At 47.6% G+C, this 15,668-nt stretch overlaps 1 protein-coding gene across 6 annotated transcripts in view; it reads left to right on the top strand.

Annotated features, from left to right (window-relative positions):
• The window catches only part of WNK1 (WNK lysine deficient protein kinase 1), a 1,347,111-nt gene that overhangs the window by 407,271 nt on the left and 924,172 nt on the right, over positions 1 to 15,668 (top strand). Inside the window, exon 1 of one of the 6 annotated variants that reach the window (XM_078673701.1) lies at positions 14,816 to 15,068. The exons of 4 other annotated variants lie outside the window; for them this stretch is intronic. In XM_078673701.1, coding sequence (XP_078529827.1) covers positions 14,979 to 15,068 — 90 coding nt within the window. In that variant the 5' untranslated portion in view covers positions 14,816 to 14,978. Of the gene's footprint in view, positions 1 to 14,815; positions 15,069 to 15,668 lie in introns of those variants that run through there. One more of the 6 variants, XM_078673702.1, reaches the window with a different exon arrangement.

Here is a 15,668-nt window from a genome sequence, read left to right as displayed (position 1 = left end):
CAGCATCACTCGGCGCCACCCCAGCATCGCCACCCCAGCATCACTCGGCGCCACCCCAGCATCGCCACCCCAGCATCACTCGGCGCCACCCCAGCATCACTCGGCGCCACCCCAGCATCACTCGGCGCCACCCCAGCATCACTCGGCGCCACCCCAGCATCACTCGGGGCCACCACAGCATCACTCGGGGCCACCACAGCATCACTCGGGGCCACCACAGCATCACTCTGGGCCACCACAGCATCACTCGGGCCACCACAGCATCACTCGGGGCCACCACAGCATCACTCGGGGCCACCACAGCATCACTCGGGGCCACCACAGCATCACTCGGGGCCACCACAGCATCACTCGGGGCCACCACAGCATCACTCGGGGCCACCACAGCATCACTCGGGGCCACCACAGCATCACTCGGGGCCACCACAGCATCACTCGGGGCCACCACAGCATCACTCGGGGCCACCACAGCATCACTCGGGGCCACCACAGCATCACTCGGGGCCACCACAGCATCACTCGGGGCCACCACAGCATCACTCGGGGCCACCACAGCATCACTCGGGGCCACCACAGCATCACTCGGGGCCACCACAGCATCACTCGGGGCCACCACAGCATCACTCGGGGCCACCACAGCATCACTCGGGGCCACCACAGCATCACTCGGGGCCACCCCAGCATCACTCGGCGCCACCCCAGCATCACTCGGGGCCACCACAGCATCACTCGGGGCCACCACAGCATCACTCGGGGGCACCACAGCATCACTCGGGGGCACCACAGCATCACTCGGGGGCACCACAGCATCCCTCGGCGCCACCCCAGCACCACCACAGCACCACCCCAGCACCACCACAACACCACCCCAGCACCACCACAGCACCACCCCAGCACCACCACAGCACCACCACAGCACCACCACAGCATCACTCTGCGCTACCACAGCATCACTCTGCGCTACCACAGCATCACTCTGCGCTACCACAGCATCACTCTGCGCTACCACAGCATCACTCTGCGCTACCACAGCATCACTCTGCGCTACCACAGCATCACTCTGCGCTACCACAGCATCACTCTGCGCTACCACAGCATCACTCTGCGCTACCACAGCATCACTCTGCGCTACCACAGCATCACTCTGCGCTACCACAGCATCACTCTGCGCTACCACAGCATCACTCTGCGCTACCACAGCATCACTCGGGGCCACCACAGCATCACTCGGGGCCACCACAGCATCACTCGGGGCCACCACAGCATCACTCGGGGCCACCACAGCATCACTCGGGGCCACCACAGCATCACTCGGGGCCACCACAGCATCACTCGGGGCCACCACAGCATCACTCGGGGCCACCACAGCATCACTCGGGGCCACCACAGCATCACTCGGGGCCACCACAGCATCACTCGGGGCCACCACAGCATCACTCGGGGCCACCACAGCATCACTCGGGGCCACCACAGCATCACTCGGGGCCACCACAGCATCACTCGGGGCCACCACAGCATCACTCGGGGCCACCACAGCATCACTCGGGGCCACCACAGCATCACTCGGGGCCACCACAGCATCACTCGGGGCCACCACAGCATCACTCGGGGCCACCACAGCATCACTCGGGGCCACCACAGCATCACTCGGGGCCACCACAGCATCACTCGGGGCCACCACAGCATCACTCGGGGCCACCACAGCATCACTCGGGGCCACCACAGCATCACTCGGGGCCACCACAGCATCACTCGGGGCCACCACAGCATCACTCGGGGCCACCACAGCATCACTCGGGGCCACCACTGCATCACTCGGGGCCACCACTGCATCACTCTGCGCTACCACTGCATCACTCTGCGCTACCACTGCATCACTCTGCGCTACCACTGCATCACTCTGCGCTACCACTGCATCACTCTGCGCTACCACTGCATCACTCTGCGCTACCACTGCATCACTCTGCGCTACCACTGCATCACTCTGCGCTACCACTGCATCACTCTGCGCTACCACAGCATCACTCTGCGCTACCACAGCATCACTCTGCGCTACCACAGCATCACTCTGCGCTACCACAGCATCACTCTGCGCTACCACAGCATCACTCTGCGCTACCACTGCATCACTCTGCGCTACCACTGCATCACTCTGCGCTACCACTGCATCACTCTGCGCTACCACTGCATCACTCTGCGCTACCACTGCATCACTCTGCGCTACCACTGCATCACTCTGCGCTACCACTGCATCACTCTGCGCTACCACTGCATCACTCTGCGCTACCACTGCATCACTCTGCGCTACCACTGCATCACTCTGCGCCACCACTGCATCACTCTGCGCCACCACTGCATCACTCGTCGCCACCACTGCATCACTCTGCGCTACCACTGCATCACTCTGCGCTACCACTGCATCACTCGTCGCCACCACAACATCAATATGTGCAACCATTCAACAACAACTGGTTCAAATATGTTCTCTCAATGTTTCAAGCTGTATTACAAATGTCACAAAAATATGTTAATATTTCACTTCTGTTCTTGGATTTTCGTCACAATAAAATACACTGAACATAATCTTCACAAAAGTTATTTACAAAAGTTTAAGCTATTGCCATTATAAATTACAATAACTTTTATTTAAGTATTAATTATTTTAAAAAAAATAAAAGCTATTGTTATTTGTAATATCAATACATCTAAGTCATGTAAATACAAAACATGGTGCATTACAAATGCTATAGGTGTCACATTTGCGAAAGTTATAACTATTGGCATTGTAAATGACAAAGCTATTAATTTAGCTATTTTCAAAACCAACACATAAATAAAAAAATTGTCATTTACAAGACCAATAGCTCAAACTTTCCTAATGCGAGACCTATTGCATTGCAAATGCTTCTTTCCTTTTCTTGTTATATATATGTATTATTTCCTCTTTAGTATGGTAGTTGAAGTGTGAGAGGTTTGAATGGATGTGTTGGATGTTTTGGTAAATATTTTTGAGAACGTATGAATTATATGGTTGGTTCTTTGGTTTTGTGGGGCTTTGTGTAGATATTATTGTACGTATTTGAATATACTCTATATACGATGTTGCTTATTATGCTATTTTTCTGATTGAGGAATTTTTGTGACTAAAAAAATGAATAAATAAGAATGTTTTTCTATGAATAAATTTGTTGTTGGGACAATGTTGATTTAATTCTTTATGAAGTATGTATTACCTGTTTTGTAAGTGAATACCGAGGAGAGGTTAAGTCTTGTTCTAATGCATAGGGAGGGATACATTACTCTCTTATAACTTCCATTACCTGGCTCCAGAACTACTTTGTGTATGAGTAATTCCACCACCTATGCAGATATGTCCTTCTCATCCTGCAACCCCTCCTGCATCTATCGGGGGCATTTACCATGGCCTTTAATCGGATGGTTGTCATGGACCACTGAGCATTATTTTAAAGGCATTTGCCCTATGCTGGAAGCAGATGGAAGTGTGTATGTGGCCTGATCAAGTGAAAAATCCAATCTCCCTCAGTTAGTTCCAAGCCGATATCAGCGGCCCATCTTTGCATGCATGAAAGTTGTAGTGTGTTGGTGGGATTGTACAGCACTCTGTACAAACAGGACAGCAGTTTAGAGCTGTCTCCCTCTATAAACATATCTTCGATTTTGGTGGTATTTTGTGCCCTCAAGGCGCGGGCTTTTGGTTGTTGCACCCAATGTAGCAGCTGAGTGATCCGGTATAGATCCCTTGGGCCTAGATGGAAATGTCCCGAGTCTTAGGGACCCCTTCCATGTATAACTGACCCATAAGGGCCCCCCTTCCTGCTCATGTGTTGTAATGTTTCTCTGAAATCCCTGGCGGAAAGTCCGCATTCCCTGTAATAGGGTTCACTGGGGAGGGATAAACTGTAATAGTCTTAGTCCTCTGTGACTTTGACCAATAATAAAAAGTTATCTTCACAATCCACCTCCGGCCCGAGGTCAGGTCTTGCGCCATCGGGGGCAGCCAAAGCACGTGGTGTAAGGCCACTGGGCAGCATTCCTGTTCCATCCTGCACCAGGGCTTGTCCGCATCCAGTAAACACCACACCATGGCTGGACTTATCTGGGCTGCCAAAATGTATTGGCCAGTATATGGCACCTCACTCACCCCTCCTCGGGCCCCTCGTGAACAAAGATTGCACCACTTGGTTCTGCTTCCCATCCACATCTTCTGATTTACCTGTTTTAGGATATCCGGACAAACCATCTTCGGAAGGGAGCAAAAAAGGTAAAATAACATGGGTAGCAGGTTTATTTTCATGTAGTTGATACTGCCTACCCACAAAATCTCAAGCCTGTCCCATCTATGTAAGTCCTTAAACAGGGTGTTTAAGAGCAGCGGAACATTGCTGGCAAATACCTCACTTATGGTGGGTGGAATTGTGACTCCCAGGTATCTAATTCCTTTTGGAGACCACCGCAGGTCCCTGCCTGTACGACCTCTTCAAGGGTGTGATCCACTCTCCCCACCCCCACCCTTATCCCCTTTGATTTTTGGCAATTCACTTGGAAACCTGCTGCGAGACGAAAGTGCTCCAACTCTTCCAGGACTGCAAGTATAGATCTCGCTGGGTTTGTCAGAAACCAGAGGATGTAGTCTGAAATAAGTGCCAGCTTTTGCTGTCCCTGGTTAGTTTCAGTGCCGATGACCAACTAGTTAGCCAGGATCCTCTGGTTTAGAGGCTCCATTGTGAGGGAAAAGATCAGGGGCGAGAAGTGGCAAGGTTGGAAAGAATTCAATCATTGAGTGTGAGCCCTCCCTAGTGTCCAGGAGGGAATTAAAGAAAACTTTTTTGAGGTATGGTGTTAGTAAGTAGGCAGACGCCAAATAGAAGGAATTTGGAAACCCGTCCGTCTGGGGGCCTTATTATTTGGGAGGGATTTTATACCTAGCAGTATTTCCGCCTCCGGTATCTCCTGCTCCAATTCCTCCCTGGTCTCTGAGTCCGCGTCAGGCAGGGTGATCCACGCCAGGTAATGTTCCTGGGCCTCTGAGGAGAGACGTTCCTATCCATATAGTGTAGCTTAGTATTGTGTAAAGGTCGCTAAGATACCTTAATCACTTACTAAAGTTGAGCCGTGAGGATCCAACACCATCTGGATGTGATTCTGCAGCCGGTGGGCGGGTATTTTGCGGGCAAAGATCTGGTCTTCTTTAGTTCCCCTCTTGTGATATAATTGCTTTGTGTCAAGTGGTTTATGTGCGTCTTCCTTAACCAGGACTGCCTCCAGTGCTCCTCTTGCCTTGCGTAGTAAACCATTTTTTAAAGCATTTCGCGTTCTTGTGGAGAATCTTCTCCATTGATATCCTTGGTAACGCAGGTAACGAGCAGTATTTAAGGACTGCGAGAGCGAATATTGTAAGTGGCATCAGGCAAATTTTTCTTGTTTACAGCACCTCCGGTTCGAGGTGTTTTTTTTTAAAGGCACCGTGTGAAAGGATCTGGTGATCCTCTGAGCTGTATTTGCCTTCTTTCCAATTCCTGAAAAGTTTTGTTGACATATAGTAGCAGGTAACTGTGTGTATAGTCCTTCATTGCGAGGAGGCGGTAAACCACCGCAAAATTACCCTACCGCCTCTAAAATCCCCAATGGAAACAAGAGCTGCACACTTTGAGAACCAGTTCAACAAGTGGGGAGAAAGGGTCCATAGACTCATTGAATAGCAAAGAAAACCTTCTAGGGTATCTGTTTTGTTCAGTCACACAGTGGCATAAGTTTCAGTCTTCAGGAAAACCTTATTATTGGGACATGTCCAGCCTTTGCAAAATGGTCCCACAAAGATTTTTTTTTCAATGAATGATGGTTGGCCAAATGTTCGCCTTCCCAATCTATTTTTTGGATTAGGAAACGTAGTCATGTAGAAGGGGACAATCTGTCTGAAACGTCTCTCTAAGGGACCTCATTTAGGACAGGGAATGCCAGTGCCGGTGATGCTAGTTGTCCAAGGACAATAACTGTTGCTAGATGGCCACTGAGAATTGCAATTTTTTGTTTGTTTTTGTTGAGGTCTCTGCTATTGCCGGCAATACCTGTCTCTTGCAAGACCTAATGTTTCCAATACATAACAGATACTCAGGGTGGGCATTGAGCTAGGCCTTGCTCATGATTGTTGCATGGCTTTGCTAACCATCTTGGGGGTCTGCTTTTGATTTAATTATATCCCTCCCTATTCTGGTGTTTGTCGTGCTCAGGAGCATTTTGGACTCGGCGTTCAGATTGAATGAGTTGGATCCTTCCACTTCAGAGTTGATGAGAATCTTTTCCCTGCTTGTTTGCCCTCTGCATGTTCTATTGCTACTCCCTTCCCTGAGCCACATTTTCTGTGTATTACATTTCTCTTTTCTTTTATGAGAACTTTGTAGCTGCAAAGGGCTGCCGGGTCGATTACTTATTCATTTTACTCTTGTGTGCACTTTAATTTCTTTCCTTTTTTTGTACCCGTACCCTTTGTTTATGCTTCTCTTCCTGTACCGCTTTAACTTTTTTATATTTATTTATGTATGTATTGATTTTTACAACGATGTGGCAGCTGCAAAGTGTTGCCAAGCTTCTTGCTTGCTTTTTTTCATTAGAAAATCTAGTGCACAATTGCCAGCCGGGTGAACTTGTGGGTCATGATATATGTATTTGCATGCAACTTAAATTTGAAAACAAATTGTTTAAACTATTAATAGGTTGGCCTCTTAGAGCCGAAGCCTATTGACTTTGCCAACGCTGGTCTTAAATCGAAAACTGTCTTATTGCATGGCATTCGCTCTTGGGCAATAGTGAAAAGGAGTGCATGCAATTTATACAGTCGGACATATTTTTAGATATTAACTATACAACAGCGCTTATTGGAAAGTCAGCTGAAATTTGGAGTAGCAATGACCTGGTGAAAGAAAGACTGATGAAATGCTGGCAATTTCAGAATGGATAATGCAGTGTTTGAGTTTATTGGTATCCTGCGAGCTAGTTAAAAAGTGAAATATTCTGATAAGAGCTTGCTTTTGCAGATAAATGTAGGTTTCTGTCACCAGTCCAGACTCATCAGAAATGCAAGATGCCCTTTGAGTCTGTCTACAAGTGATGTTAATGATTCAGAGACGCACAACGGCCTATTCGGAGGGTCCGTGTATCTTGGTATACTAGTGGCACTGTTCAAACACGATCTAGCATTGACAAGTTGATACAAGTTCCGAAAGAAGAAAGCAATATTTATATGCTGCGTGCGCCGAATGCAATGCTCCACTGTGTCCTGGGGAGATTGTGCTCCGGAATTGTGTGCGGGAGGATGACGCTGAGGACAATGGCCCTTCTCTATATCGGTCTGCGGTCTTCGCTACTTTTGTATCTCCCTTACATGGGATCCTTCCAGATAACATTCACCAAGCACAAAAGCTTTTATGCCAGTTGGCAGCTTGCAGCGCTGCTTTGCTTTCTAGAGCATTTCTATGGATATATAGTTCTCTTCTCCAGATTCCTGGTTTTAAAGTATTCCAGGCACAGACTGGGACCCCGATAGCATGTTTTTTACATATTCTCACAGTTCAGGGTGATGCCACTTATGTCCCTTTTGACACACTGAAACTGTGTGACAACGTGACACTCGTAATACCGGTGTGCACATTATCTATGCTTCCCTGCCTGTCTCTGCCTCTCGTAGGTGCCTGTATTTCTATGATTCCTCGAAGGGAGGCACAAAAGTACTCACAAATATTCGATAAGAGAATGATTTACCATTCAAAGTCCAGTCCTCGATTTTTTAGGGAAGTGTTTGAGGGCATCGTAGCACTTTTTGCAAACGGGGAATTTAAAATACTTTCATTTCCGTGTTCATCTGTGACATACATTTGTATGTGCAATGGGGGAGGATGTGAGCCATTGACAAATGGGGAGCTTAAATAGACGGCACACTGGTGCCCTGCCTGAACTCCCATTTTGGGTTGCCCATGTGTCTGCATTTTTAAGTTGCTTATCATGAATATACAGCGCTTGAGCAACGAGTGCTGGAATTCTAGCAAGCATTGGCAAACCCAATAGGTCTCACCTGTGAGACAGCAATTATCTTTCTCAGTTTGCTTTAGCCAAGTTGCACTGCGGCCGCTTGAGAGCTCAGGGGTGGGTAGAGATAAGGCGTACAGGTGATTGGAAGTTTCAGGGGAGGGTAGAGGTAAAGTGAGGTGAGAGTGAGAGTGACTTGAGGTTTCACTTGTGGGTAGAGAGGTAGCAGGAGGTGTGTGATGGGTAGTTCTTCCTTCTAAGTTCCAACTTTAAGGCATGCACATATTTTTGTTGCCTGTTAGTAGCCGCCGACCAACAGAAGTTGTGCATCTGGTGCCTCTGAAAATGATGTGGTGCATACCTGCACAATCATTATGAGGTCCTTCCAGACACCAGGCATGCATGGAGAGTAAGGGTGGTCTGATTGCGAGAAACATTCAATTTCCTCAGCAGGAGGAGGGGTTAGCCTCTTGCCCCCCAAACGTTGTCCTGAGCATGCTTTCTTCTGCTGAGCTCATTGGACAACACCCATACCCCTAAACCATTTAATTGCATGTGCAGGCTACCTTCATGGATCCTTTCAATGGTCACCAGGCCATAAGACCACCTACCTTCAGGTACAGGACACTACAGAGTGGAGTAGTGTGGCTCACTGGTTAGAGGCGGCAGGCCTGAGAGCAGAAGTCAGCCTGGGACCAGGGTTCAATTCCCAACGCGGCAGGGTCGTGGACCTTGGTCAGCGGACTCGATAATTCTCGCTTCGGTACTTACTCTAATCAGGGGTTCCACTCGGCAACTCTGGGCATTAGCTTGCCTAATCTCCACAACGGCCCCACCAATTCCGGGGATGCCTGGCTCCACCTTGGGGACTCCCAGCAAGGGACCATCCCACAGGGAAAGCCAGGATGGGTTCCCCAGAGTTATACAGCGCCGGGACGCCCCGTTGCTGGGGCAGCTGTGCGCTTTACAAGTATACTACATTTACATTTACATTTTTGAAGCCTGTCCCAGTCCAGGTAAAGGACATGTGGCACCCTGGACATGGGGTCTCTCTGGATCTACGTCCCCTGACCTGTATACTCCATTGCACCTTTGAGCAAAGCCCAGCTCATCGTATGAAAGGAGATGCGCCAAGCCACCTCCTCACCAAAAGGTGAAGTAATTGTCTCTTCCTTAGCATAGTGCTGCAGACTGGGAGATCAGATATGTTCTTATAGGGTGCCTTCTTTTTGGTGGCCTACTTCTCTAGGGAAAGGAGGGCATAGACTGGGTTGTAGTATGACCCAGGCTTGGGCCAAGACTGTAAAATCAATCCTTCCCTGGGCACTGGTCTGCACCATAGTCTATTGCCACTCATCTCAATGCTGAGACTTGCACAAGGATCAAGGGCCAACTCCTGCCTGGAATTGGCCCCATTTCTCCTTTGCAGTTGAACCAGACCCCTCCACTGGTTGGGTTGCTGTTGTGAAGGAGAGCAGCACCATGGATACCACTCTCTGTGTAGAAAGCAGCACAGGAGGCAGGTTTCCTCAAGTGTTTGAACATTCCCAGAGTGCACCCTGATGCACAAGAGTGATGGAGTACAAAAGGGGGTGGTGATGGACGGAGCATCTGAATCAATCAAACACTCACACCCAGTCAAAAGATCTGGGTCTAATCCATCACCGTTCTTTAGCCCACTCCGCCACCCCAGTTCAGACATGGCTATATGCAAATCAGTCTGACCCTGTGCCTCATGGGAACAGTCCAGCCCGAACTGCCAAGCCATGTCTTCCCTGGACCGGAAACAAGCTTCCGAGGACCGGTTTCTGGCATTCCAGCCGTCTTCAGCCTGGCTTGCTTGAATCCAGTGGCAAAGTGAGCAAGGGACTCACGTCTGAGCATACCCTGCCACACTTATGGCGGCCAAAAGCGGTACAAAAGGGGGTGGTGATGGACGGAGCATCTGAATCAATCAAACACTCGCACCCAGTCAAAAGATCTGGGTCTAATCCATCACCGTTCTTTTGCCCACTCTGCCACCCCAGTTCAGACATGGCTATATGCAAATCAGTCTGACCCTGTGCCTCATGGGACCAGTCCAGCCCGAACTGCCAAGCCATGTCTTCCCTGGACTGGAAACAAGCTTCCGAGGACCGGTTTCTGGCATTCCAGCCGTCTTCAGCCCGGCTTGCTCCGTCCATCATCCCCTTTTGTATCGCTTTGTTCGCCCTAAGTGTGGCAGGGGATGCTCAGACGTGAGTCCCTTGCTCACTTTGCCACTGGATTCAAGCAAGCCGGGCTGAAGACGGCTGGAATGCCAGAAACCGGTCCCCGGAAGCTTGTTTCCAGTCCATGGAAGACATGGCTTGGCAGTTTGGGCTGGACTGTTCCCATGAGGCACAGGGTCAGACTGATTTGCATATAGCCATGTCTGAACTGGGGTGGCCGAGTGAGCTAAAGAATGGTGATGGATTAAACCCAGATCAGTTGACTGGGGGTGAGTGTTTGATTTGCTCAAACGCTCCGTCCATCATCCCCTTTTGTATCGCTTTGTTCGCCCTAAGTGTGGCAGGGTATGCTCAGACGTGAGTCCCTTGCTCACTTGGCCACTGGATTCAAGATAGCCTGGCTGATGAGGATTATGAATCCGAAACCGGTCCCAGGATGCTTGTTTCCGGTCCAGGCAAGACATGGCTTGGCAGTTCGGCTGGACTGTTCCCATGAGGCACAGGGTCAGACTGATTTGCATATAGCCATGTCTGAACTGGGGTGGCCGAGTGAGCTAAAGAATGGTGATGGATTAAACCCAGATCAGTTGACTGGGGGTGAGTGTTTGATTTGCTCAAACGCTCCGTCCATCATCCCCTTTTGTATCGCAAGAGTGATGGAAGCACTGGTCCCATGGCAATACTGCCCCAGTCCAAAAGTAATACAAATTATACTGACCCAGTCCTGTTGGAAGGAACTAGACACCAGCGTCACATTACACCAAAAAGCGTTTAACCACGCCAATCCCCTTGTGCTTCCACTTCCTCAAAGAAAAGAACTTAGAAACAATGGTTCCTGATGGAGTAGTTGGGCTCTTAGCAATCCAGCCAGATGCAGTTCAGGCTGGACCGTTCTTATTGGAGTTGAACCAAGACTGGTTTGCATATGCCTGGGTCAAAACTGAGGCAGTGTGGTGGGCAAACTAAGATGGAATTGGATGTGAGCAGAATAATTAATTACCTGTAACTGAGATGAATTCAGACATTCCATCCATCATGTTTTTGTATTCCTCTGCGGAGAATCATTGACAGCAGTTACACCAGCACTAAGATCTCCATCCAAGTGCTGGTCCAGTCCTCGGTTATCACACCAGTTTGCGTCCCTGATGTGGAAACGTCCTCCATGTAGCTGTCGGGCAGGTCCCCTTTTCCCCAAGAAGGTGTATCTGCAAGAGCTGGATATCGATCAGAGGCCTGCATCATTGATCAGCAGGACCTACATGTAACCATATGCTATCAGGGTACAGGTGTTGAAGAGGCTGTCCATTGTGACAACAGGACCCCAGCCTGAAAATGAAAGCTAATCTAGGTCTTGGTGTTTGCAGTTGTGCCCTCAGCACAGTCCTCGGTAGATATAATAACCTGGTAGAAGATGTGTACTTTGAGAATCCTTGGTAAGGGGCTCTAGGATAGGTTAAATTGTGTTTTGCCAACAGTAATTTAAAAAAATATATATTTGTAACTTCATGTCTATACCATTGTGGAAAAGCTTAATTGGAATACAGGAGGTCTTAGCTGGATATGATAAGCCAGTTGTTTGCCAAGACTTTGAAATAAATAAATACACAAATAAACGATCCTATCCATATACAGACGCGAGAGAGCCTTTGGGTCAGTCCTCTTCACTATGTTCAAATGTCATTCATATTCTGCAGTGGTTAACTCACGTGTGCCTTTGGCTATTGTCCTGTGAGCAGTGGCAATTTGCCGCATCACATGCACATTCTTCTGAAGGCGAGTTCTCCAGTGCCGGGAGTGGTGGCCCAGTCACTTCGTTTTCTGTTGTTTTGATTTTATAGGAACCCTTAGATTTATTTCCTTTTTCTGTTTCTTTGATGCTTTTTAAAGTGGTCTGCGGCTACACAAACAGTACTATCGGGCATCTCACTTTACTTTTATTCTTTTAATTTATCTTGCATATCTTTGCAGAGTTTCTTTGTATGTTTTATTGTGGATGGGTAAGTGGGTAAATGCAGGGATGAGTCACTGGGTGGATGAATGAAAACATGGGAAATATGAGTGCAAATATAAGTGGTAGAGTGCATGCATGATGGCTAATTGGTTGTCTAAACTAATCAGTGACTGAAGAGGCACTTTCAGTTATCAGCCATATCTTTTGGTATTGCCTTTGCTTGTACTGTGGGAGATTGGAGTGGTGGTATAGGTAGCATGTTAATTGCTCACATACTCCTACGCCCCAACTCCAAATTTTAAAAAAATGCCCCTATAACCTATTGGTATTTCTAACCTCCTCATCACCGTGTGATGTTTGGGAGCTAGTATTAGCTATACTACATAAATAAACTACTGTGCTGTGTTCAGCATCTCGGGTTGGACATTCACTTACTACTGCTTCTTCGAGTTATTTTTCTACTACATCAAACAGCTAACATAAAATGCAAACAGCGTTGAATATGCCCACACGCCCCACCCACGAAGCACCAGTCACTCAACCACCTGAGCTGTCTCGTTGGGAATGGAGCTTGTAGGTGACCGTCTCCATGGCATCTGTGGATGCTTTTCTCGCGCCCTTATACAAGACACAGGCTTCTCAATTCTTCAATAGTTTAAACGGTTTTGAAAATCGTGTTTACCTGTCTGAATATCTTTTTCCCTCCCATTAGCTTTAACACCCTTTGTCATCTCAAAAAGTCTCCGCCATCTCCACGCCATTGTGGTGGGCATTAAATCCGACTCAGGCCCCTCATATCTCACTAAGGACATGATGTGTCATTGAATAGGTCTCAAATTGTCGTGCAAACTGCACCTTGAGTCTTATGACCTGCCCATTTTGAGATGCGGCTGATACAAGCAGTTGCATCTCAAAATAACTTGCCAATGAAAGCAGTTATCGATCTGTCCCTGTGTTCCTATTAACAGCATGTAAAAACATTTTTTAAACATGTCTTTAAAAAAAAAATTACGAATCAGTTTTTCTGACCGCAAAATACCTTTGTACATCAAGCTCTAAGCTGCCCCTGGCACAGGCCACACGAAGTTAAGACATCTGATCTGACCCTGCCTCAAGTCTGCCCTTTGTAGTGTCTTTCACATTGCATATGGTGTCCATTGGCGCTGCATTCTCTAAGACGGGATTGTGGCGGAGCGCAGAGACCAGTAGTGTGTGTGTTTGTTGCATTAAAATCCCGAGGCATTTTAAATTCTTGGAAGGGAATGGTCTGTACCGGTAGCAAACCAGTTCTGACCGCCACTGTAACAACCTCTTGGGAAATAATGGATTTTTTTTATGGCCCTTTTATTCGTGTAATGTGACTTTGTTGCTGAATTCATTAGCCTTGGACCACGGGGTCTGTACGTTCTGTCTAGTGTGGAAATTGATTCGAATAGCTAACTAAGGTAAAATTCCTCCCATGTAGGCATACGCCATACTTGTTCCTCTAATAGTGCAGCTGCTCACCTCACAGACCCCCCCCCGTGTGCTTTTCTAACACTGTGGTGTGCAACATGCACTTTGTGATTTCAGTTTTTGTGCTAAAAAAACCTGGGTCTTAGGTGGTGAAGAGCGCATCATCTGTATCCCCAGGGATTTGTTTGAGTCTGTGCCAGTAACCACGTGCGCAAGCAGGTCAGAGTAAGGCATTTCTGTCAATGTTTCCATCGGCTTTGCTTTCACCTTGCCCCCTCTGCTGCCCAGGTGAGTGAGATCTGGCTGATTTAATTGAACACCTGCCTTTTTCACTCAGTGCTGAAATGAGTCCCGCAATGGAGTTTTGCAACGGCACACCACAAGTCCATGAATTTGCGTTTTAGAAATTATTTTAATGCCCAATTACAATTTTGATTGCGTCGAAAAATGTTCCTATCAAAGCCGTCTTATTTTTTTAATCGAAATTGACAGGGATTGCTTCGGTGTTTGCTAAATTATCAACTAAAAACAATGGATCGGTTTTAGTATTTTGCCCCTTTGAAACTGTCATGAATTTTCCCATTTACGGATGTTCACTTAAATTATAACTGGCATAGTGTTATTTTTATTGGTATGCTTAATTTAAAAATTAAGTGTAATGGTTCGAAAAAGCAGTCGTTTTAATCTGACCCGCAAGTGAAGTGGCCATCCCAAACTAACAGATAATACAGGGGTGCATTCCCAGCCCAAATAATAATGCTAATAACTCGAGTTTCCTGCAGGGCTCCATACAACCCTTCTGTCGTCTCCAAGAGCTGTGAACAGCGGGTGCAGGTTTATGGCTGGCTTGCCTGGATGCTCGCCTGTCCTTGCTTGCTCATAATATAGTATCAGTTTCCATACATTTTTGTATATGACTGACCACTTGCGGGTTGCAGGGTGTGATAATCTTTGCTGTGTTTACATCTGGGCCGAGCCTTCGTGCAAACGGTGGGTGGGACAGTCGCTGCTTGGTGGCTTGTGGCCGGTTTGCACATAATACTCCTAGTGGTGGAAAAGAGAGTGGGAGGGGCTCAGAAGAGTTATCTTTCATATTTAATATAGCTTTGACAGAGACTGAACGCGAGCCAAGCTCTTCGGACTTCTTTCAGAAATCGGCATAAGTCGTGTGCAAATCTGAAACAATGCTCCTGTCTCACTTTGATGTGAGCATTTATCTGTGCCCTGCTGTCGGCTAGCACACTCTGATCTTGGGCACTTCTTGTCCGAGTTCTCCGTTGGATTAACTTCTCATTTCCTTCCAATTTGTGACCTTTGTTCAGATGGACTATAGCAGGAAAGATGTGTGTCCCGTGTTTGTAATTGTGAACTCTCATTGCTGCTGCTGCTCTCACAAGGACTGTGCCAAGGAGGTGAGTAGCTATCACAGAGACTGTGTTGGGTTTTCTGAGTCGGAATTTTTGGTAGCAGATTATTTCTGAAATAAAATGGTGACTTGGTTGAAACTCGGCTAGCTTCTTCGGAAACGCAGAGTAATATAATCCAACTCTCTGGCATCCGAGTAACACAAGTCCTACTCCATTCAAAGTGTTAATACAAACATGACCGTCGCAGATCCTAGACAGTCGTAGCGGTTTTTACCTCGTTATTGTTCATGTAGCACATTTGGTGCTTGCCATGTTTATGCTTGCTTTTCACAACTTAAAAAAACTAAAAAAAATCTGCGTGTCGAGACTGAAACTCCAGTTCTCCAAAACTTGAATATGTCAAGTCCTTTTGCTTCTTTTTTTTACTAGACACTGTAAAACTGAGCTAAAGGTATGCTTCAATCCTGCACAGTGTTTTAGTTCCTATTTCTTCTTACTGGTACCTCGGTTTTCTGCTTCGGGGGTCACCTTTACCAATTGTTTAGCTGTGTTCTAGTGCTGTTCTCTCCCCCTGGTATAGCGCTTCTCCCGCAAATAGTACATAAGTGGTGAAAGGTCCATTTTGCGTTTGAATGTTTTTTAGGC

The sequence above is a fragment of the Lissotriton helveticus genome, chromosome 1_1, assembly GCF_964261635.1.
Source record: "Lissotriton helveticus chromosome 1_1, aLisHel1.1, whole genome shotgun sequence".
NCBI lineage: Eukaryota > Metazoa > Chordata > Amphibia > Caudata > Salamandridae > Lissotriton > Lissotriton helveticus.
The sequence above is the reverse complement of the archived record's forward strand: the minus strand, read 5'-3'. Positions and strand labels throughout refer to the sequence as shown.